Source organism: Vulpes lagopus, chromosome 3 (genome assembly GCF_018345385.1).
Source record: "Vulpes lagopus strain Blue_001 chromosome 3, ASM1834538v1, whole genome shotgun sequence".
NCBI classification, from domain to species: Eukaryota; Metazoa; Chordata; class Mammalia; order Carnivora; family Canidae; genus Vulpes; species Vulpes lagopus.
The window spans coordinates 88,661,027-88,686,712 of record NC_054826.1 but is presented as its reverse complement, the minus strand read 5'-3'; the positions used below and the strand labels follow the sequence as shown (position 1 = coordinate 88,686,712).

Here is a 25,686-nt window from a genome sequence, read left to right as displayed (position 1 = left end):
CTCTGAGTCCCACCCCCTTTTTTGGCTTCTCTTTTTTCCTTACTTTTGCTTTTTTTCTCTTCTTTATTTTTTGTATATTATTTATTGGGGTTCCATTTGCCAACATATACTATAACAGCCAGTGCTCATCCCTTTGGTGCCCATCACTCAGTCACCCCATCGCCCCACCCACCTCCCCTTCCACTGCCCCTTGTTCGTTTCCCAGAGTTAGGAGTCTCTCATATCCTGTCATCCTCTCTGATATTTCCCACTCACTTTCTCTCCTTTCCCTTTTAATCCCTTTCACTATATTTTATCTCTTCCTTTTTTCTTTTTTTCTTTCAACTTTCTTCTTTGGGATTCTTAGCCTTTAGTTTTTTACTGCTTTATATATTTATTTTTTAAAATAAATTTATTTTTTATTGGTGTTCAACTTGCCAACATACAGAATAACACCCAGTGCTCATCCCGTCAAGTGCCCCCCTCAGTGCTCATCACCCATTCACCCCCATCCCCTGACCTCCTCCCCTTCCACCACCCCAGGTTCATGAGTCTTTATGTTCTGTCTCCCTTCCTGATATTTCCCACACATTTCTTCTCCCTTCCCTTATATTCCCTTTCACTATTATTTATATTCCCCAAATGAATGAGAACATATCATGTTTGTCCTTCTCTGATTGACTTACTTCACTCAGCATAATACCCTCCAGTTCCATCCACTTGAAGCAAATGGTGGGTATTTGTCGTTTCTAATGGCTGAGTAATATTGCATTGTATACATAAACCACATCTTCTTTATCCATTCATCTTTCAGTGGACACCGAGGCTCCTTCCACAGTTTGGCTATTGTGGATATTGCTGCTATAAACATTGGGGTGCAGGTGTCCCAGCGTTTCATTGCATCTGTATCTTTGGGGTAAATCCCCAAAAGTGCAATTGCTGGGTCGTAGGGCAGGTCTATTTTTAACTCTCTGAGGAACCTCCACACAATTTTCCAGAGTGGCTGCACCAGTTCACATTCCCACCAACAGTGTAAGAGGCTTCCCTTTTCTCTGCATCCTCTCCAGCATTTGTGGTTTCCTGCCTTGTTAATGTTCCCCATTCTTACTGGTGTGAGGTGGTATCTCATTGTGGTTTGGATTTGTATTTCCCTGATGGCAAGTGATGCAGAGCATTTTCTCATGTGCTTGTTGGCCATGTCCATGTCCTCCTCTGTGAGATTTCTCTTCATGTCTTTTGCCCATTTCATGATTGGATTGTTTGTTTCTTTGCTGTTGAGTTTCATAAGCTCTTTATATATCTTAGAAACTAGCCCTTTATCTGATAGGTCATTTGCAAATATCTTCTCCCATTCTGTAGGTTGTCTTTTAGTTTTGTTGACTGTATCCTTTGCTGTGCAAAAGCTTCTTATCTTGATGAAGTCCCAATAGTTCATTTTTGCTTTTGTTTCTTTTGCCTTCGTGGATGTATCTTGCAAGAAGTTACCGTGGCCAAGTTCAAAAAGGGTGTTGCCTGTGTTCTCCTCTAGGATGTTGATGGAATCTTGTCTCACATTTAGATTTTTCATCCATTTTGAGTTTATCTTTGTGTATGGTGCAAGAGAGTGGTCTAGTTTCATTCTTCTGCATGTGCATGTCCAATTTTCCCAGCACCATTTATTGAAGAGACTGTGTTTCTTCCAATGGATAGTCTTTCCTCCTTTATCGAATGACCATAAAGTTCAGGGTCCACTTCTGGGTTCTCTATTCTGTTCCATTGATCTATGTGTCTGTTTTTGTGCCAGTACCACACTGTCTTGATGACCACACCTTTGTAGTACAACCTGAAATCTGGCATTGTGATGCCCCGAGCTCTGGTTTTCTTTTTCTTAAAATTCCCCTGGCTATTCGGGGTCTTTTCTGATTCCACACAAATCTTAAAATAATTTGTTCTCACTCTCTGAAGAAAGTCCATGGTATTTTGATAGGGATTGCATTAAACGTGTAAATTGCCCTGGGTAACATTGACATTTTCACAATATTAATGCCAATCCATGAGCATGGAATATTTTTCCATCTCTTTGTGTCTTCCTCAATTTCTTTCAGAAGTGTTCTGTAGTTTTTAAGGTATAGATGCTTTACCTCTTTGGTTAGGTTTATTCTTAGGTATCTTATGCTTTTGGGAACAATTGTAAATGGGATTGACTCTTAATTTCTCTTTCTTCAGTCTCATTGTTAGTGTATAGAAATGCTACTGATTTCTGGGCATCGATTTTGTATCCTGCCATGCTACCAAATTGCTGTATGAGTTCTAGGAATCTTGGGGTGGAGTCTTTTGGGTTTTCTATGTAGAGTATCATGTCGTTGGTGAAGAAGGAGAGTTTGACTTCTTCTTTGCCAATTTAAATGCTTTTAATGTCTTTTTGTTGTCTGATTGCTGAGGCTAGGACTTCCAATACTATGTTGAGTAGCAGTGGTGAGAGTAGACATCCCTGTCTTGTTCCTGATCTTAGGGGAAAGGCTCCCAGTGCTTCCCCATTGAGAATGATATTTGCTGTGGGCTTTTCGTAGATGGCTTTTAAGATGTCGAGGAATGTTCCCTCTATCCCTACACTCTGAAGAGTTTTGATCAGGAATGGATGCTGTATTTTGTCAAATGCTTTCTCTGCATCTAATGAGAGGATCATATGGTTCTTGGTTTTTCTCTTGCTGATATGATGAATCACATTGATTGTTTTACGAGTGATGCACCAGCCTTGTGTCCTGGGGATAAATCCTACTTGGTAATGGTGAGTAATTTTCTTAATGTTATGTTGTATCCTATTGGCTAATATCTTGTTGAGAATTTTTGCATCCATGTTCACCAGGGATATTGGTCTGTAATTCTCCTTTTTGGTGGGGTCTTTGTCTGGTTTTGGAATTAAGGTGATGCTGGCCTCATAGAACGAATTTGGAAGTACTCCATCTCTTTCTTTATTTCCAAACAGCTTTAGTAGAATATGGATGGTTTCTTCTTTAAACGTTTGATAGAATTCCCCTGGGAAGCCATCTCGCCCACGACTTTTGTGTCTTGGGAGGTTTTTGATGACTGCTTCAATTTCCTCCCTGGTTATTGGCCTGTTCAGGTTTTCTATTTCCTCCTGTTCCAGTTTTGGTAGTTTGTGGCTTTCCAGGAATGCGTCCATTTCTTCTAGATTGCCTAATTTATTGGTGTAGAGCTGTTCATAATATGTTTTTAAAGTCGTTTGTATTTCCTTGGTGTTGGTAGTGATCTCTCCTTACTAATTCATGATTTTATTAATTTGAGTCTTCTCTCTCTTCTTTTTAATAAGGTTGGCTAATGGTTTATCTATCTTATTAATTCTTTCAAAGAACCAACTCCTGGTTCTGTTGATCTGTTCCACAGTTCTTCTTTCTCGATTTCGTTGAGTTCTGCTCAAATGTTTATTAACTCTCTTCTTCTGCTGGGTGTAGGATCTATCTGTTGTTTTTTCTCTAGCCCCTTTATGTATAAGGTTAGCTTTTGTATTAGAGTTCTTTCTAGTTTTTGGATGGATGCTTGTATTGCAATGTATTTCCCTCTCAGGACTGCTTTTGTTGTATCCCAATGATTTTGAATGGTTGTATCTTCATTTTCATTAGTTTCCATGAATCTTTTTAATTCTTCCTTAATTTCCTGGTTGGCCCTTTCATCTTTTAGCAGGATTGTCCTTAACCTCCACGTGTTTGTGGTCCTTCCAAACTTCTTGTTGTTATTTAGTTCTAATTTCAAGGTATTATGGTCTGAGAATATGCAGGGGACGATCCCAATCTTTTGGTATCGGTTCAGTCCTGATTTGTGACCCAGTATGTGGTCTATTCTGGAGAAAGCTCCATGTGCACTTGAGAAGAATGTGTATTCAGTTGAGTTTGGATGTAAAGTTCTGTAGATATCTGTGAAATCCAAGTGGTCCAGTGTATCATTTAAAGCTCTCGTTTCTTTGGAGATGTTGTGCTTAGAAGACCTATCGAGTATAGAAAGAGCTAGATTGAAGTTACCAAGGATAAGTGTATTATTATCTAAGTATTTCTTCACTTTGCTTATTAATTGATTGATATATTTGGCAGCTCCCACATTTGGGGCATATATATTGAGGATTGTTAAGTCCTCTTGTTGGATAGATCCTTTAAGTATGATATAGTGTCCCTCTTCATCTCTTACTACAGTCTTCGGGGTAAATTTTAGTTTATCTGATATAAGGATGGCTACCCCTGCTTTCTTTTGAGGACCATTTGAATGGTAAATGGTTCTCCAACCTTTTATTTTCAGGCCGCAGGTGTCCTTCTGTCTAAAATGAGTCTCTTGTAGACAGCAAATAGATGGGTCCTGCTTTTTTATCCATTCTGAAACCCTGCGCCTTTTGATGGGGTCATTAAGCCCATTCACATTCAGAGTTACTATTGAGAGATATGAGTTTAGTGTCACCATGATATCTATTCAGTCCTTGTTTTTGTGGACTGTTCCACTGAACTTCTTCTTAAAGGGGAATTTTAAGAGTCCCCCTTAGAATTTCTTGCAGAGCTGGTTTGGAGGTCACATATTCTTTCAGTTCCTGCCTGTCTTGGAAGCTCTTTATCTCTCCTTCCCTTTTGAATGAGAGCCTTGCTGGATAAAGTATTCTTGGTTGCATGTTCTTCTCATTTCGGACCCTGAATATATCCTGCCAGCCCTTTGTGGCCTGCAGGTCTCTGTGGAGAGGTCTGCTGTTACCCTAATACTCCTCCCCATAAAAGTCAGGGATTTCTCGTCTCTTGCTGCTTTAAGGATCTTCTCTTTATCTTTGGAATTTGCAAGCTTAACTATTTGTTTTATCCATTCTAGGGAATACACCTACCATCTTTTGCCACATTGGAGGGTGGGTGTTGCAAGGACCAGAGGCAGAGTCTATAGGTATAGCTTCTTCTTGAGCTAGCTTTTAATCAGTCTTCCTATTGAGACAGAGGCGGGACTGGACTCAGTGCCCTTGGTCCTGAGATGAAAGCCTGTCCCGGAGCAGCAGCATACCTGGCAGGCACATGGGGGCAAGAGGCTTACCACAGGGAGACTCCACCCTGAAGACTGGGAAAGACAGACCCAAACCAGTCTGCTCCCTGGTGGGTCTCAGCGCAACCTCTCACTGACTTTCTCCCTCGTTATAATACTCCAGGTCCTGGGTGGAGATTTCACATGCAAATGAGACAGGCAGAGCAGGTCTGTCCTCTGCACCTGCACACCCACCTTCCCATCTCCCTACCCCACCTATGCACTTAGACATGACTCCTTTCCTGCCTCGGTCTCTTTAAAATCTTTCTGTGGCCTTTGTTTTGGGAGCCAGCATGGAGGACCCTTTGTGCTGGGTCGCTTGTGTTCAGGCATAAGCTCCAATAAAAGACTTGTCTGGAACTTTCCATTTGGCCTCTGTTGTCTTCTATTGCTTGGAGAGCCTGAAGACCCCAGTGGATCCCACTGTTCTTAGCTCCAGTTCACCCCTACACACATACACTTCTGCAGCACCTCCTGTTGCTAACTCCTGAGCCTTTGGGAAATTCTTCATTTTCAATGGGTTGCTTCTTAGGTTTCCCCCAAGGCTGGCAGAATTGGCTTTCCCACGTTTGATAAAACCAATCCCCTCTTGTCTAGCTGTGTCAGGGTTTCCAAGATTCTGCTTTCTTTGTGTTCTCTTTCCTTTATGGTTAGAAGTCTTCATAGACTGTCATTTTAGTAGGATTTGAGAAGGAAGCTAAGATAGTCCCATGTGTTCAATGGATTGTTTCATGATATACCTTTAAATGTTTCTTTTCAACCATCACCTAGTTCAAACTTTTAAAAAGTTTTATGCATTTATTTGAGAGAGACAGTAAGACACTGCACAAACCAGAGGGAGTGGCAGAGGAAGAGGGAGAAGCAGACTCTCCACTAAGCAGGGAGCCCAAGGCAGAACTCCATCTCAGGACCCCCAGATCATGAGCTGAGCCAAAGGCAAATACTTAACTAACTGAGCCACCCAGGGGCCCTTACAATTTTAAGCAGTTGTAACTAATCCTTCCATGAATACCCTTGTTCACAAACCTGTGTGTCAGAGTACAACCAAAGAAAGGCAGCAGGAGATACACAGTAAGAGATATAATGCAAGGAACCAGCTGTGGATGATAAGGGCTGGCTAGGCAAATCCTGCTCCACAGGCAAACTCTCAGGAAAGGCAGGCCAAAACTCCAGGGCATGAGCACCAGCAGCTGTCCACTGGCAGGATTTCTTCATCAGGGAGCCTCAGCTCTGTCTTTCAGCTTTTCGACTGATTAAGCCAGGGCCACCCAGATTACATAAAATAATCTTTCTTATTTAAAATTAAGTGATTGTAGACTTTAATCACATTTACAAAATACCTTTACATCAACATTTAGGTCAATGTTTGATTGAGTAACTAGGTACAATAGCCTAGCCAACCAAGTTGACACATCAATAGACCACCACAACCCTTGACTGAATGTCTGGTTTTCTATACATTCTTAACATTCAAATTTTTATTCCAAGAGCTTCTCGTATGTTTTGCCCCAATTTTCTGCAATTTATATGTCAAATATGTTCCAAACCCTCGTGTATAAGTAAAAATGCTCTGCTGTGATTGTTTAAAATCTTTTCTGTAACTGAAGCTTTAAATGGCATCAAAATATTGTTGATTTAATTTGCATTTCTTTGATTAGTGGCCTTTTTTGGTATGTATGTTGGTAAATTTTATACTACCTTCTTATATTAGTATTTTTTGAAACACTAATACTAGAAGAGCCTTCTAGGTATTAAAAGACTACCTTTTGTCATGCTTATAATCTTTTAATTTCTGTTTTCTAGTTTGTTCTTTGATTTTTGTGGATAACATTTGCATGTGGGCTCTTTTTGTCATGTTTCTCTCTCATCTCAGGTGTTTGTCTGTCTCTCTAAGGAAACCAATGACTATCTTTGTGACCACTGAGCAAAAGGTGGTGGACCACAGCATCAGGTGGCACCCACCCAGATAGAGAGTAGAAAGTATTTGGGTTGTTCTAGTTCATGAATCTGCCCAAAGAACCAGCTCAGCAAAGGAAGAGATGGTGACCAAAAGGGTGTCGTAGGCCAACGTGAATAAATTAATACTCCATCCCTATGAGAGGACCCCCACGGGACACCTATTCACACAGAGCCCCAAACTATTCCCTTCTTATCTCTTGGTGTCATAAGCCCAGCATTTCCTCTTAGTTTCCCTGAATATTTTGATGGATCATAAATCCAGGCTTAAACCTTGGTTTCCATGCTTGAGAGAAGAAACAAAAAACAACCTCACTAAATGTTATTACTCAACTACCACACCATTCTCCAACAATTTCTACAGAGAAATTTCCTTCCTTTGCAGTTGGTTCTCCAAGACCTCTCTTCACATTTTTCACTAAGAAAGTGGAAGTGGGGTGTCCCTTGGTAATAAATTTCCTCCACTTTTCCTTCTTTCTGGGCCATCATCTCCATCCATTGGTGGGGGGTGGGGGGGCTATGACAAAATACCACAGTTTGGGTAGCTTATAAACAACAGAAATTCATTTCCCCATTTCATTCATTTGTGGAGGCTGGAAGAACAAGATCAGAATGGCAGCACTGTTTGAGCATCCTTCCCAGAAGTGGTCATGCCCTAAGCCTGTTGCTTTGTACAACTGCTCATTCACACCCCAAATGTCTGCTTTTCTCCCCCTACAGTGAAATCACCGAACATTCCCTGGAAATTACCTTACAACAATTGAAATGCCATTTTACCTGGAATTTATATGATGAAGAAAGTTCCTTACATGATTTGGAAAACAGTGCATGATCAGGTACAGTTTCTAAACAAAGAGTTCAAGGCAATCATGTACAATCTGTTTTCCTTCATTAAACACCTCAGAGGCCAGAATAAGGCGGCTCTGGAATACTTATAGCAAGCAAAAGAGTTTAATCTTACATGGACATGCCTGCCAAGGCATAATCCGAAGTCTGGTCGCCTGGGGAAACTATTCCTGGGTCTATTATCACATGGGCAGACTTCCAGAAAGCACAGGGTTACATTGACAAGGTAGGACATCTTTGCAAGAAGTTTGCAAGCTCCTCTAAAAGTGAATGCCCTGTGATTGTGAAAAAGGATGGGCACTTTTAAAATGGGAAGAAAAGTATTATGAATGAGCTAAGGAGTGTTTGGAGAAGGCTTTGCAAAAGAAACCCACCAATCCAGAATTCTCCCTGGGACTGGCCATCACATTCTATTGTCTGGGTGACAAAGTACCAACAGAGAACACCATTTGCCTTCAGAGGCAGGCCATCCAACTGAATCCCGACAACCAGTATATTAAGGTTCTCCTGGCTCTGATGCTCCAGAAGATCCAGAAACAAGCTGAAGGAGATAAGCTAGTGGAAGCAGCCTTGAAGAAAACACTGTGCCCAACAGATGTACTCTGCAGAGCAGCCAAATATTACCAAAATAAAGGTACTCTAGACACGGCTATAGAATTACTTAAGAAGGCTTTAGAATTGGTGCCAAACGATGCCTATTAGATAGGATGCTGCTACAGAGCAAAAATCAGGCAAATACGGAGGTCATGGAGGTACACCACCAAGGAGAATGAGGAAGAGCTGCAAGAGATGACAAGTCAGGCAGTGGACCACTTTAAGAAAGTTGTCAAGCTGAATATCAACCTTCCCCATGCCTGCTCAGACCTTGCCTGCCTCTATGTCATAACAGGTCAGTATGATAAGGCACAGTATTACTTCCAGAAATAATTCAGTAAGGATCTGACTCCCACAGAGAAACGAGTTCTCCACCTGTGCTACGGGAACTTCCAGCAGTACCAGTGGCTGCGTGATGACACCACCATCTGCCACTACCTACAGGGCCTAAACATCAACGGGATGATGACTGAGAAGGAAAAGCTGATCATTAACTTCAGAAAATTGCCCACAAACGACTCTGTGAATGCCTCTGATGCTGTGGGTTGGGAACTCTCCAGATTCATTCACGAGCTGAATAGAAAGGGGCACTGGTTGGACAGTCTGCCCTCAGGTGCTGGCAGAGTTGTCCCCTCTGCCCAGTGGCTGAGAAAATGACAGAGGGAATAGGGGCCCACCACCCAAGGAGCAGAAGGCCCTAGAGAAAGCCCATAAGGAGGCCTTTGGGCTTCAGATAGAGAAGAGCCAGAGTGAGAATGAGAGACGGGTAAGGAGGCCTGGTGAGATGATCACCAAGGGAATAGAAACAGGGACACAGAGCAGCTGCAACTCGCAGGAACTGGACCAGATGGCTGACTGAGCCATCCAATAATAGCCAATAATTGCTGTCTCTTTTTCCAGGCTCACCAAATTCTCTCATCTAGACCTGGAAATACAGAATCACTTCTCCTCTGTCCTATAGCTATTTTGAGCCCAAACCCCCTTGAAGGTGAGCACCTGCTCTGGGGCTATGGGACTCTGGTTCAGTCTCTGTTTGCAATACCCAGATCTCACCCAGTGCCTTGCACGTGGCCTGGCACACAGTAGGCACTCAACATTGCCAAGGGAACAAGTGAAGACAACATCGCTGAGGCCTGGTCTTCTTCCTCGCTCCTTGTGCTCTGAAATGAATTCCATACAATTCAAACATGTGAATGTTTAAAAAATAGAAATACAACATTTCTACAGGAATTCTTGAGAACATTTTTTAAATCACAGGGTCTGGAAGTTTAAAATATGAAACAAAACCCAAAAGGCAAAAGTATTCAGTAATCCAACCACATTAAAAACACATTTCATAGATGAGAAACCTTCAGAAGGTTGAAAGATCAATGACAGACTTAAAAATACTGTTTTAGCACATTACTGGGGAGAGGATTAACTTCTTTAATGCTGAAACAGTCCTGTTCATCAATAAGGAAAAATCAACTCTTTGGACAAATGGGCAAAGGTCAGGAAATTAAAATGGCTTAAACACGTGAAATGATTGTCAATGTCATTCTTGTTAAGAGCAAAGCAAACCAATACTATTAAGAGAGACCATTTCAGGTCAACTAAAGAAACATCTTCTGGAAAGAACACTAACAAGGATGTGGGTAAACAGGCTCTATCATGCATCACTGTTTAGGTTATAAATCATGCAGATGGAAGGTATTTGTTGATAGCAATTAAGCATTTCATGAATCTCCGCCCCAGCAATTCCACTCATTAATTTATCCTGTATTTGCGTATGCATGCAAAGACATGTATATACTCATGAAGCTTCGTTTATAATAACAAACAACTCAAATGTCCATCACTAGAGACTCATTAATTCAATTTTCCTATTTCAAACACAGAACTGCTTGCAACTATCATAAAAAATAATTAGGCAGTTCTAAATGTAAAAACATGGAGCACTATCTCTTCAATACACTAAAAAATTTAAAAAATAAAAGTGCAGAAGAGTGTATACAGCATGCTGATAACATTGTTCAAAGGAAGGAAGGAAGGGTAGGAGGAGGGAAAAAAAGCATATCACATTATGCATAGACTATTTGGGAAAGAATATATTTCCTCTAGGGTAGCCTCCAGAGAAGGAGCAGGTTATCTGAGAGTCTGTATTGGAGGAAGACTTCTATATTTCAATTGTATAGATTTTTTAATTTTTTTAATTTTAAAAAATTTATTATTTATTTTTTAAAAGATTTTATTTATTTATTCATGAGAGACACACAGAGAGAGACAGAGAGAGAGAGAGAGGCAGAATGGCCACAATAGCCAAACTGTGGAAGGAGCCTCGGTGTCCATCGAAAGATGATGGATAAAGAAGATGTGGTTTATGTATACAATGGAATATTACTCAGCAATTAGAAACGACAAATACCCACCATTTGCTTCAACGTGGATGGAACTGGAGGGTGTTATGCTGAGTGAAATAAGTCAATCGGAGAAGGACAAACAGTGTATGTTCTCATTCATTTGGGGAATATGAATAATAGTGAAAGGGAATATAAAGGAAGGGAAAAGAAATGTTGGGAAATATCAGGAAGGGAGACAGAACATAAAGACTCCTAACTCGGGGAAACGAACTAGGGGTGGTGGAAGGGGAGGAGGGCGGGTGTTGGAGGGGAATGGGTGACGGGCACTGAGGTGGACACTTGACGGGATGAGCACTGGGTGTTTTTCTGTATGTTGGTAAATTGAACACCAATAAAAATTAATTAAAAAAAAAAGAGAGAGAGGCAGAGACACAGGCAGAGGGAGAAGCAGGCTCCATGCAGGGAGCCTGACATGGGACCAGATCCAGGGTCTCCAAGATCACACCCTGGGCTGAAGGCGGCACTAAACTGCTGAGCCACCCGGACTGCCCAATTTTTAAATTTTGAATTTGATACCCAAAGCATATATTAAAAACAAATTCAAAACCAAAGGTAATCGCACTGGAGTGCTGTGACCACTCCAGTGGTATCCATTCTGCAACTAGTTCCTGCTGAGTACGAGCCACACTTAGCAACATTTGAGGATCTCTGCACATAACGGACGAGTCTCTGGTTCCCAGGTCTTCATTCATGCCTTCAACTTTACTGCCACCACCCACCCACTCACCCACTCACCCCACCCTGATATACACAGCATGTCCTCTCACTCTCTTCATCCATCCATAATGAGATCCATCGTAACTAATCCTTCAAAATGTAGCCATGACTTGGACCTTTGCTCTGATGGCTTTTCTCCACCTGTCCCACTCTGCTGTCTCTTTTGCCATCCATGCTCAGGAATTTACTTTCTGTGCAACAAACTTTTCTTGAATTCCCAAAAGGCATCAAGTAATGTGATGAATGCAAATGCACCAAGATGAAGGGCACAGCTCTTCAAGATCACACTGCAATGTTGTGCTTTCATCGGCAGCACACACCCTCCAGTTTCCTCATTTCCCAATAAACAGGGAAGAGCTTCATCCATCCCAGGCACTTGCCAGTGTTGCAGCGTTTTCCCCTCTCTGTCATCAGATGTGTGAAGGTTTAACCTTGCCATCATATCATAAGCTCCAGAAAGTTCACAGTGAGCCTTCCCTGACCTGACATGGAAGGGTGAGTTCACCTGTGTTACTTGGCCTTGTGTGTTACGGGGCAGGGGGCGGTGTCTGCCTGTAGCCCTTTGGTAAATGTGAGAGGAACCCAAAGTAAGGTGCAAAGTCTGGTTGGAAACTGAAGTAGCCACTGCTTTGTTTCCAGAGACCCAGCAGGGCAGCTGGTGAGAGAGGCCGAAAGGCTCCCACTGCTAAGTTTCACAAAGAACCAGAAATTGATAGATGTGCAGAGACACATTTCCACACATCTCCTCTGCTGTCCCTCATACCCTTGTGTGGTCTTTTAAATCCCCCTTTTACTTATCAATGCTTCTGTGATAATCAACCTTTTTTTTAAGATTTTATTTATTTATTCATGAGAGACAGACAGAGAGAGGCAGAGACACAGGCAGAGAGAGAAGCAGGCTCCCTGTGGGGAGCCTGATGTAGGACACCAGCCCAGGACCCCAGGGTCACACCCTGAGCTGAAGGCAGATGCTCCATCACTGAGTCACCCAAGCACCCCGGTTGAATTTTAAAACTCTTTTTATTCTCAGAATCAGACACTAACAAATATTTGAGGCATTCGTTGAAGGCACTGGGGCTTTGAATAAATGCTCTCTGCCAAATGACATGATCAACAAAAGTTCTATGTGAGCATAGGAGTCTCCAGGGCCCAGAAGGTGAACACAGAACACAGCCCATGGGGGAGGATGGGGGAACAAGAGAGTTAACATCCCAAAAGCCTCCCAGAGGATGGAACCAGAGGTCTGGAAAATGAGGGCAAGATTCCCATCAGAGAGCGGAATCTGGCTTTAAGAAAGAATCTTCCAAATGCCTATCCAGTGGACTTTCGTCATTGCCACTGACTCGAGATCTCTGAGCTTCCTCCATGTTTCTTCAGTTGGGATGTCTATTATGGTTCTTGTGCCCCACCAGAGCACAGGGCATACAAGAGTTATCACATCTAGTCTTTGAGGTTTGTTCCCACCAGACCATAGGAAGTCACACCCTGTCCATTGAGGGGAATAGAGCATCACTAAGAGATTGTGGATATTTAGGGTGTGAAGGGTCCTCTAGCAGGTGTGTATTGAACTAGCCACTCACTCATCTAGGTGGACAAAGCTTTCATCAAACATTCTCTGCAGGGACATTGAACAAAAAAGAGGGCCATTTTCCCCATAAATCTCAAGAAAAACCTATAGAATTTTGTTTTATGGACTTAAAAGAATTTTTACTTACAGTCAAAATATGATGTGGTTTTCAGACTTTATGGCAAGTATTAGAATTATTTGGAAAGTTTACTAACACAGAGATTGCTTGGCCCCACTCCTAGAATTTCTGACTCATTTTACTGAAGATGGAGCCTGAGAATTTGTATTTGTGGCAGGTCCCCAGGTGAAACTGAAATCACCTTTGGTTGATGGCAATGTGGGAACTGGTGCATTATACCACTTTGTAGCTGATGTGGCCACACAATATGGAAATAAATGGCTTTCCTCATTCTGAAAACAGTAGACAAGGACTCTCCCCTAGTCCACACTGAGACAGGGATAGCCCTAGGCCTATATTCTGGGACACAGATACATAAATAGTTGTAAGAGCTGGAATAATCAGAACTCTCACTGGGGAAGCTTCATTTTTCTCATAATAGAAATATTACCAGAAGAGACTTGGTTTTCTTTTCCAGTTTCTATTTTTGCATTTACACTACATATACTAACACTCACTCAGCTACCAGAGCCGCTGGTGCGTACTTCTTGTGTGAACGTACACAGGTGCTTGCCATACAGATATCTGAAGAGTAAAACATGCTTTCCCTGTGCTTCTCCCCTCTGGGTACCTCTATAATAAGATTTAAACATTGCAATCCAATAGTTTGCTTGAGAGCAAATTCAAAACAAACAAACAACAAAAAAAAATCCCAGTTTTCCTAGTTTCCTCCTGCAGCATTTCTTGTACATCTAACGTACATTTCTTTTTCTTTAAGATTTTATTTATTTATTTGAGAGAGAGCATGAGCAGGGGGGAGGGGCAGAGGCAGAGGGACAAGCAGACTTCCCCACTGAACAGGGAGCCTGATGCAGGACTCCATCCCAGGACCCTGAGATTATGACCTGAGCCAAAGGCAGACGCTTATCTGACCATGCTACCCAGGTGCCCCTAACATACATTTCTGTAAATACATACTAGAATTTATAACTCATGAATGACACCTAAAAGTAAGGGTTTCCAATTGGAGTTGGCTTGACTGTGTGTCCCAATAAAAGGGTAGAGGACTGTCAAGAGGAGGAGCTTCTGCTTCCACCCTGCAGCACGCAGACACAACCTGCCATAAATAAGGCTTTCTCCAAGACTGATTTACCTGCTTCAGCTGTATTCAATTATACTGGAGAATAGGCATCACTCATGCTCAGCATAATTTCCTGCCGTCAAAGTCTCCAAGTGTTGTTACCATTTTTCCTCTTGGGTCTACACACACAGTAATCCCTTTGCAATCAAGGGTATGAATAAGGCAAAAGCAAAGAAAATACATTTCCTCCATAATAGCAAACCACTGCGCTGGCAAATGGTGACATAGGAGTGCTGGATATCCACAGGATTTTAAGTGTCGCGGTGTTCAGGAAAGCCCAGGACGTGTACAGCTATTAGAAGGCATTTGGCTTAGGGTTAGTGCTCATGAGGGATGGACCCTGAGAGGAGCTAACATTCCAGAAAAGGCAACATCAAAAGTGTCTCCTCTGAGATACCTGGGAAGCTCAATCGGTGAAACGTCTGCCTCGGCATGATCCTGGGGTCCTGGGATCCAGCCCCCCACAGGGCTCCCTGCTCAGGGGGGAGCTTGCTTTTCCCTCTGCCTGCTGCTCACCCTGCTTGTGCTCCCACTCTCTCTCTCTCTCTCTGATAAATAAATAAATAAATAAATAAATAAATAAATAAATAAATAAAATCTTTTAAAAAATTTCCCTTCTGGCCTCTTTGGTTAATGTTGGTTAATGACTTTAGCTATTAATTATAATAAAAGGTAGCATGCACTTCTTATGTGCCAGGCACTATTCTAAGGACATTTCATGCTTTAACCGATTTGATCCTCACACAGCACTATTATGAGTTGGGTAGTAGTAGTGGGATCAGCATTTCACAGGAGGACAGACGAAAGCACGAGAAACATTCAGTAATTTCCAGTGTCACAGCACATACACAGAGCCTGGGTTCAAATCCAGACAGGGCATCAGAGCCCATGGTTCTGATCGTGTTTTCATTCATTCAGCCTCTACCTTCTGAATGCCTGTCATGTGCCCCGTACTAATGCAGGGACTAGACACTCAGTCCTGAATGAAACAGCCCCTTCCTTTCAGGGGCCCACAGACCACAGGGTAATAAGGGCGAGCACAGGGAGGATGGGTAAACATTGTGGTAATGAAGCAAGCTGCTTGGTGTTTGGTACGCGCATCCTTCTCCAAGCTGGGCTCCCTTGATGTCAGCTGATCTAGGACATCATTACAGCCTGAAGGAAGAAGTTCTGGCTCACTACAGGGTGGGGGACACAGGGTGCTGGAGGCGGGGCTCTTACTCAAGATTCATTTCCTAGTAGAGCCCGACCAGTTTTACTGTCCAGTTTCAGTTTCTGTTTCCTAAAGTGAACTGCAGGAAAACAAGGAAGAGGTGCCAGGAAGTGCTTGCATATACAGGTCTCCTTAGCGTCTCTCTCAGAGGCAGAGGAGGGAGACTTCTGAAGAGCACAGTAGCCAGAGCCACAGCCTTCCAGCACCGCTAAGAAGCACTCCACAATCATGAGGTAAAAATGCTCCTGCCCAGATTGTGCTGAAAATATCCAGTCTCTTGCTGTGAATGCAAATCCCACATGGCCACCCTCCTAAAACCCAAGTTCCTGACTTGTTTTGCTTCTGCATTTGTTTGCAGCCTTGCGGTGCTCTAGCTGCAAGGCCTAGTGTTCCTCTTGTCAATGCTGGCTGGTTTATTTCTGAGATTTTTCTGCCCCAACTCTGTCAAGCTTCCTCAGGGCGCCTCACGGGGATGCTGACAGATGAGGTCCAGAGGAAGGAGGGAGGAAGGAACCTCAGAGAGAGAGAAAGGGAGAGAAAGAGAGAGAGGTGCTTCAATCAGGCAGGTGCTTCATTTAAAGATGGGGTGGGGCAGGGAAGACTCTCTTTTGTTTCCTATTTGAAAGGATTAAGTGAGAGGCTTTTAATAAGATTCTTATTTTATTTTAAGATTTTATTTATTTCTTCATGAGAGACACAGAAAGAGAGATGCAGAGACACAGGCAGAGGGAGAAGCAGGCTCCCTGCTGGGCATCGGATGGGGGGGAGGGGGTTTTAGCCAAAGGCAGACACTCAACCACTGAGCCACCTAGGCTCCCAGTAAGATTCTTATTTAATGAAGGATCTGTTTTTAGCAGATATGGTTAAGATGTACTCCAGGCAGCAACCCCAACTCATGCGAAGGTAGATTTCCTTTCATTCATCTTAGATTTGTATTAGGGCTGATAAGATATAGTCATTAATTCAACAGAATATATTTTACCCCCAAATGCTACTGATTGGCCCAAGTCCTTCTCTCTGAAGTATGGATTGGAGGTCAGATGCTTGGAGAAAAGAGCCCCCACCTTTAAAATGCTCTTTTGCACCAAGATTGCCCTGGGAGGAAGTAGGGTAGGAAGGGAGCTTTCTGTTTTCTCCAATGTGAGAGTGGGATAGCCAGACTAGATGCCTCAGCCTCAGCCTCAGCCTCAGCCTCAGCCCTGGGAGCTCCAGAGTGCAGGGACACCAGCCCCAGCTTTGACTTCCTAGAGGACACATTGCCCTGCTTCTATAAGTTTCCTGATCTCTTCTCGAAGTGATACTTTTTCTGCAACTCTGCATGTCTGACAGGAAAGGAAAAGATCTGATGCATTTCCAGATGTCTGTTTCTAGGGTAATTCAGAATATTTAGAAACCTTTTCTAACTTCTTAGAACTTTAGCATAGTCTTCTCTTAGACTCTGTCCCATAATAACACAGACCCATCAGTCTCTTTTCTAATTTTCTTTGATCCCTTAGTAATTAGGTGCTGTTGCCAGGCATTGGCCCTGCACTCTAAGACAGTGGTTCTCAAATCTGAGCATGCATAGGATCTATCTGGAGGGCTTGCTGAAAACAATTCCTGGACTCAGCTCCCCACTTCAGATTCTGATTTGGTAATCCTAGGTTGAGGTGTTGTGCCCAAGATTGCGAATCGGAGAAAACCACCAAGGAGCTGTTAGCAAGGTCGAGCTTGGGTCCAAGTATACTCGACACGGCAGAGCAGGGACTTGGACCCCGAGGTGGGTTACAGCTGGGTTTTTATGGGCTGGTCTAGGGGTAAGGTGGGGTTTTTCAGTAAGGGTGGGGGTGTGAGAATCTCCAGTAAAGAGGTCTCATAGCTCTTGCTTCCTTATTCCGATAAGGGCGTGCTTTGTGGGGTTTTTGTAGCCGGGGTAAGGTAGAGTTAGTACCTGGTCACAGTGGCCTGGTCACAGTGGCCTGAGATGGCTGCCAAAGCTACAATGGCTGTACTTATGCCAATGTTAAACTTGAATGGCCTGAATTTTCTCGGCCTCCACAGAGGTCCAAGGATGGGCATTTCTAACAGGCTCTTCGGTGCTAGTACTGCCCTCAGACACTGGTGCAGCATTAGCTCTGAACCTGGTGAACGGTGTCACTGTGGCTTTTATGAAGACAAGAAGCAGAGGAAGAAACTGATGTGTGTAAACAGTTGGAACTTCTACAGTCATCAGGAGCATAAGTCTCAGAAGTCTCAGTCCAGGAAGCAAGTGTCTGGAACCAACTTCTGATTTATTGGTGGAAATGAAAGCCCATAATCGCACAGTGAAATTGGATGCTTTGGAATGGATACTCAAAGATTTTACATGTGTATATAGTAAATGCCTCTATCCTGCAAATACACAATTGACTATAGGCTTTATATGTTGGAGATAATTTCAACTGTATTCACTCTTTCTGTTTCTCTTATAAAAAATGAAAGTTGCCAGGCACCCAGGGGTACTTAGTCAGTTAAGCATCCCTCTCTTGATTTCTGTGGAGGTCATGATCTCAGGGTCTTGATATTAAGCCCCACATAGGGCTCCACACTCTGCAGGGAGTCTGCTTGAGATTCTCTCTCTTCCATTGCCCCTCCCCTCTCCCTGCTGCACTCACATGCTCATGTGCTTGAGTGTGTGCACTCTCTTTCAAATAAATAAATCTTTAAAAAAATTTTTTTAATTAAAGGAGAGAGTTGCTAAAGAGCTTATGTGCTAAGTTTATGTAATCTTATTGGGAAGAAAAATAGATCAGATTGGACATGAAATTTTCAAGGGAAGTCTACTGTCATTAGCATGCCAGGTATCACACGAGGTATTCTCCTAGGCTCACAAACACACACACACACACACACACACACACACACACCACCCATCCCACCGCATATTATATTAAGAGGCTCAGACAACCTGGCTCTCCACTAAGGCCTGTCCAGGACTTCAAGAGGACAGAGGGTCCTTCCCCATGCAGACATTCCTACCCATTCTCCTTCCTCTTTTCTGTTTATTCTACTTAGAGTAGTTAAGTCTCCATCTGACTCAAGTAGCATAAATGAACAGGAACTGACTTAAAGTTCCTGGAATGGCTCAGGACCCACATGCAGAACTGGAGCCCAGGAGGGCCAGAACACGACCATGGAAAGCTTGAGGGACCTAGACTTTGTATGTACTCCATGTGCTTCTAGGTCACCATCTCTCCAGGGCATGCCGCAGATCACAGCCCCTTGAGTCCTCCAGCAAGCACAGTATTCTCCCTTAACTCCAGACCACTGGCTCCCACCTGCCTCTTGTCTCCATTTCCAGCTTCCACTTGAGTTTGGGTGCCCAGCCCCAATGTAATCATCAACTTGGGAAGGAGAGAGGGAGAGGGTGTAAAAAGGGTGTAAAAAGTGAGAGATAGGGGGCAGGAAGAATGGGGGAATATAATGTTCCATTTGAAATACTTGACAAGTATTTCAAAGATGGTTTTTGGCACACTGCATAACTTTCCATGCATCTACTGTTTGTCTATGTCAGAATCTATAATATTTAGAATATTGGCTCCTCATAAAAGGGCTAATTAACACATACTATGAAAAAATATGTTTTTAAATGAGAAAAAGCAATGTTTCAGGGATTCTAATAAGAGGCAATGCAGAGAAATGATTTTGAGAAGTTAATGATTTTTAACCTTCTCATCTCTGAAGTTATTCAGGATAGGGTTTCTGTGTGGTGAGTTTTCCTTATTTTACTTTACTTTTACTTTATTTTAATTTTATTTTAAAGAACCAATACTGAAGGGAATGGAAATTCTTCTTAGAAGAGTTGCAAGAGGGGATCCCTGGGTGGCGCAGCGGTTTAGCGCCTGCCTTTGGCCCAGGGCGCGATCCTGGAGACCCGGGATCGAATCCCACGTCAGGCTCCCGGTGCATGGAGCCTGCTTCTCCCTCTGCCTGTGTCTCTGCCTCTCTCTCTCTCTCTCTCTCTCTCTCTGTGTGACTATCATAAATAAATAAAAAAAATTAAAAAAAAAAAAGAAGAGTTGCAAGAGTCCTTAAGGGAAAAAGAGCATTACCCATAAGAAAAGATGCTAGGTATCTTGTGAACCTCCTCCTGTAACCACACTTCCAATACTGTGAACACAAACCACAGGAGAGGAAAAATAAAATTTCAAAAGATAATTAAAGCCACAAATGCAAAGATTTTAATAGACCAATACAAATGAGAAATGTTAAGATGTCAGTCTAAGAAATAGCAGTGAGGTGGAGGGGAGAAAAAGATTACATTTTATTTCAAGATAAAAGTTTAAAACATGGGATCCCTGGGTTGCTCAGTGGTTTAGCGCCTGCCTTTGGCCCAGGGCACAATCCTGAGGTCCCGGGATCGAGTCCTGCATCAGGCTCCCGGCATGGATGGAGCTTGCTTCTCCCTCTGCCTGTGTTTCTGCCTCTCTCTCTCTCTCTCTCTCTCTCTCTCTATGTCTATCATAAATAAATAAATAAATAAATAAATAAATAAATAAATAAATAAATAAATCTTTTTTAAAAAGTTTAAAACATTGCTAATATACATAATACTAAAGTAGTATGATGATGCAAAAGCAGAGGAAATAAGAATTTAGAATTGTTGAAATATGATTTAAATAGTTAAAATGGGAAAGTTCAGACAAAATGAGAACAGAGATTGCTGAATTAATAAAAAGACAAGATAAGGGGCACATGGGTGGCTCAGAGGTTGAGTGTCTGCCTTTGGCTCAGGTCATGATCCTGGGGTTCTGGGATGGAGTCCTGCATCAGGCTCTCCCTATAGGGAACCTGCTTCTCCCTCTGCCTCTCTCTGTGTCTCTCATGATTAAACAAATAAAATCTTAACAAAACAAAAACAAAAACAAAATTGCCTTAAAAAACAAAAGACTAACCAATTTGATTTAAAAAAAAAAGTTGGGGATCCCTGGGTGGCGCAGCGGTTTGGCGCCTGCCTTTGGCCCAGGGCGCGATCCTGGAGACCCGGGATCGAATCCCACATCGGGCTTCCGGTGCATGGAGCCTGCTTCTCCCTCTGCCTGTGTCTCTGCCTCTCTCTCTCTCTCTCCCTGTGTGACTATCATAAAAAAAAAAAAAAAAAAAAAAAAAAAAAAAAGTTGGATGACCAAAGAAAATCAGTTAAGGATATAAAACTCAAATAATAAGAAATAGCAATAAGGACAAAAAGGACAAATTAAGGACCAAGAAGCTAAAAATACAAAAGACAATGCATAGGGGTAATGAGACTAAAATCAAGCTGGGGAGACATTAACAGAATATACGATTCCAAAGCTAAAATTTTCAAATACAAAAGTAAATGCTAGGTAAGATGAAGAACATAAAGCAATCAAATAGCCTTTCTTCTTAAAAACTGCATCAAGTCAGGGCACCTGCATGGCTTAGTGGATTAGCTTTAGCTTTCCTTTAGCTGCCTTTAGCTCAGGTCATGATCTCAAGGTCCTGGGATCAAGTTCCATATTGAGCTCCCTGCTCAGTGGGCAGTCTGCTGCACCCTCTGCCCCTCCCCCTGCTCCTGCCCTATCTGTTTCTTTCTCATAAAAACCATGGCCCTTTCCCTAATCCTTCCACTACCCACATCACCTAACCCCTGTGTCCCCGTGCATTTAACGCATACACCAAAATACAGAAACAAAAAGGAAATATTGTTCTTTTTTGATTGGGGTAAAAGCCCTGAGGAAGAGGAGGAGGAGATCTGTACTGCCATGCTTCCCGTTTCTTGTCAGGAGAATCCATGCTGTGTCTCAAAGCATCACCTTTCTGTTTTGCCTTCCAGCGAGAGCACCAGGAAGGCCTTAGAGAGCTGCCTATGGCAACTGAAATGCCATTTCACCTGGACCTTGGTGGATGGAGAAAAGTCCCTGGATGATTTTGAAGACAAAGTGTGCGATGCAACTGAATTCCAGAACAATGAGTTCAAAGCCACAGTGTTCAACATACTGGCCTACATAAAACACCGCAGAGGGCACAACAAGGCAGCCCTGGAATGCCTCCGGCAGGCAGAGGAGCTGATCCAGCGGGAACACTCTGATCAAGCAGAGATCCGGAGTCTGGTCACCTGGGGTAACTATGCCTGGGTCTACTATCACCTGGGCAGATTTGCAGATGCTCAGATTTACGTGGACAAGGTAAGACGAGTATGTGAGAAGTCTCACAGTCCCTACAGCTTAGAGAGCCCTGAACTAGACTTCCAAGAGGGGTGGGCCCGGTTACAGTGTGGCAGGCAGCACAACGAGAGGGCCAAGGTGTGCTTTGAGAAGGCTCTGGAAAGGAATCCCAAGAACCCGGAATTCATCTCCGGACTAGCCATTGCGAGCTACCGGCTGGAGACCTGGCCTCTGCCTCAGAATCCCATCAACCCTCTGAGGCGGGCCATTCGGCTGAATCCTGACAACCAATATGTGAAAGTCCTTTTGGCTCTGAAACTTCAAAAGATGAAGGAAGAAGGGGAAGGGGAGAGTCTTATTGAGGAAGTGCTGGAGGAAACCTCATGTGCAACAGATGTGCTTTGCGGAGCAGCAAAACTGTATCAAAGAAAAGGAGCGCTGGACAAAGCTGTCGAACTGCTAAAAAAGGCTCTAGAAGGCATGCCAAACAATGCCTACCTGCACTGGCATATTGGATGCCTCTATAGGACAAAAGTCCTCAACCTATTGCAGGACACAGGAAAGAATGAAATGTACGGGAAGAGAGAGAAGTTAGAAGAAGCCATGGGACAAGCTGTGTATCATTTAAAGAGAGTGGATGAGGCCAATGCAAACCAATCCTGTGTCTGCTCCTATCTGGCCTGCCTCTATGCCCAAGCAGGTCAGTACGACAAAGCAGAGCACTACTTCCAAAAAGAATTCAGCAAAGAGCTTTCTCCTGGAGCCAAACAAGTGCTCCATCTGCGTTATGGCAACTTCCAGCTATATGAAATGAAAAGCGAAGACAAGGCCATCCATCATTTCATACAGGGCATGAAAATAGACCAGAAATCAAAGGAGAAAGAAAAGATGAAAAATAAGCTGCAAAAAATTGCCTGTATCAGGCTTTCTAAAAACAGAACTGATTCCGTGGCCTTGCACCTGTTGGCGTTTCTTCAGGAGCTGAATGGAGAAATGCAGCCAGCAGAGAACTCTGAGAGGCATCTGGACTCTAGAAGCTGCATCCCCCCAGCATCTTTCGCTGAGGAATGAGGAATCATGATATGGTGCCCATGGGATGATGGAGGGGAGGGAACAGAAACCCCTCCGCCAACTGGGTATTCACGATATTTGACAAGTGGTACTGTGGGGTAGGCATGGGCTGAGCTGCTGGCTATGGGTCTGGACCAGGTTTGTGGAGGAAACTGCTGGGCCAAGTGTTAACATATGAATTGCTCAGGGAGTTCTGACAGGTAGTAGATTGGATGGGGCAGGGCCCCAGGGCTTGGTAAGGGGGCTACTTCCCATTGACGTCTTGGGAGCAATTTGCATTATGACATTCCCTTAGTCATCCTCCGTGGGGTGATGCCCTGGGTTTGTCTCTCTGTTTATATAAAGCAGCCAGATCCCTCACATCTGTAACACTGTGGTCCATTTTTGTAATATTTTTCCGCCCTTGGAGTCATTTTAGATCTTGTACAGTTTTGCCCTGCATAGACAGTAATGTGCTGTGTCCCTTCAAAGGCTGGAGGACCAAAGCCTCCATAAAGCTAGGAATTTCCTGTCCTTCACTTCTGCGTCCTCCCCAGACAGTCCTCAATCTAGACTGTCCTAGAAAGCTTGAGTTCAATTGTCCCATTATGTGAGATGGGAACGTAGTTTGAAAAAAAGAGAGCAGAGAACAGGCTGAACTTAGAAGGAACATATCCAAGACAAGCAATGGGGTTAGGCAATCAGGGTTCAAGAGTTTCAGGAGGCACATGGGTAGATTTTGCCTCCATCCTGCTCTCGCTATGTTACAGCAAATGAATAAAAAGGGAGATTCTGTACAACATGCCAGAAAGTAAAATAATACATTTATTTAAAACGTCTGGAAAAATAAATGTCACGCCAGTAGGGATGGGGATTGAGTAGACAAAAAGAGAGAAACAGAGAAGAATGCTGGTTTGTTCTTAAAGACTGTAAATCATACGGAGAAAAATTTCACTTTCTTGGCCACTGTTAGGAAAATTTCCTTGTAAGCTGAAGACTTGCTTTGTTCAAACATGCTTGGCTGAGCTCAGGTCCAAGGTGATAGGAAAGCAGCAGAACAGAAGGCTCATTTGGATGCCAAGGACCTAGTGAAAGACCTTGTAAAGTGACATCACTAATGGAGAGTTTTCTCCCCCAATTAGACGTGTTATATATTAGGTGATAACAAAACTTTTTGCCCTGAAAATCTTCAAGGAAACCACAAAATTCATGGTTTGTTTGGGGTGATTGGGGTTTTCTAGGTGAATACTGAATGGCCAATGATATCAGTTTTAGTGTGAATCAAAACAGAGCTGACCCAGCACAAGACCCTCAGTCACCCTCTGGGTTGCAAAATATTTGCCTATTCACATTATTTTAAATTTAAATAGTGATTACCAGGGGCTGAGGGTTGGGAATAGGAGACATGTCTTTTAAGGGTAAAAACTTACAAATAATAAATAAGTCCTGAAGATCTAATGTATGGTATAACAACAATGTTGTGTTATAATCATCAAGATCTAATATATGGTAGACAACAATGTTGTATTATAATCATCATACTTGCCAAGTTAGGGCAAGATTTTGATTATTCAAACCACAGCAAAGAAATGATAAATATATAACACAATAGAGGTGATAACTATCACTACAGTCATATTACAATATATAAATGTATCAGATGAACCTTAAATTTGTGCAGTATTATATGTAAAATGTATTTTAATGAAATTAAGTATATATTAATATTTTTATTAAGCAGTTAAAACATATAAACTTCGGGATTTTTTTTAAATTAAAAATTCAACTACTGTAATGGTTTTCATGTTGTTTTCTGTATTAAAAATCATGTTGTGTGCACCGAGATCACCAATACGCATAGTATGGATTCCTGAAAAAATCTATAGATTTAATTAATAAATAACTTAGAGGTGATGGAACATAAAGGAGTGTTCTGGGTTTTGGGGCTTTTTTTTTTTTTTTTGAAATTTTACTGTACCATAAATCTTCTAAATCCAGATACTGATTAGTGAAATATTATACTGCTTGTGAACTGGTTCCACACAACCTGGACTGGTCTAACATTATAAGCACTGAATAGAACAGACTTTTTTTCCCCTAAGCCTTAAGAATCCAGGATTTCAGCTTACACCCTGACACCTACCACCATCCACCCTCATGCACACAAGTCCCCTGCCCCACACTCTGACAGTGGGTGGACTGGTTCTCTTCTGTTATAGCTTATTAACTGCATGTGCTTCCATCTGCATTCTATCTCCTCTTCTGGCCTCCATTATGAGAAATGAAGTATCACTCATTCTGTTACATGCCCGATTCTGGAGGCAACCTAAAATGCATTTTGGAGAGTTTTCCCTACTAATTAAACAGAAAGAAACAAAAGGCCCTGAGCTCTGTCTTATTTTCTAAGAGGCCTTTGTGGAAAATGCAATTCACACTAGCTGCAAAGGTAAACTCATTCTATTGGACTGAATGGGACAAACATACCTTAGGAAAAGGTTTAGCTTTCTTATTATTGGATCTGGTGCCTGGGGAGGAAAACCCGGGGTGTTGTGAATGGAAGGTAAGATGGGCAGGTGTGCTTTTTTTTAAATATTTTATTTATGAGAGAGAGAGAGAGACAGACAGACAGAGACATAGGCAGAGGGAGAAGCAGACTCCATGCAGGGCACTTGCACTCCCACTGATATGGAACTTGATCCCGCGTCTCCAGGATCACACTCTGGGCATGAAGCCACCCGGGCTGCCCATGCCTCTTTTTTTTTTTTTTTTAAGATTTTAAAATTTTATTTATTCATGAGAGACAGAGGAAGAGGCAAAGACAAAGGCAGAGGGGGGAGCCTAATGCAGGACTTGATCTCAGGACCCCAGGATCACACCCTGAGCTGAAGGCAGATGTTCAACCACTGAGCCACCCAGGCATCTC

General features: G+C 42.8%; 1 protein-coding gene and 1 pseudogene across 1 annotated transcript; both read left to right on the top strand.

The window, feature by feature from the left end:
• Positions 1–7,058: 7,058 nt before the first annotated feature.
• Positions 7,059–9,274, top strand: LOC121487046 (annotated as a pseudogene).
• Positions 9,275–15,642: 6,368 nt separating this feature from the next.
• On the top strand, positions 15,643–24,675 carry IFIT2 (interferon induced protein with tetratricopeptide repeats 2). Its single transcript, XM_041748883.1, has 2 exons — positions 15,643–15,803; positions 21,383–24,675. The coding sequence occupies exons 1-2, from the start codon at positions 15,799–15,801 to the stop codon at positions 22,782–22,784; spliced, it is 1,407 nt and encodes a 468-aa protein (XP_041604817.1). The 5' UTR covers positions 15,643–15,798; the 3' UTR covers positions 22,785–24,675.
• Positions 24,676–25,686: the final 1,011 nt, after the last annotated feature.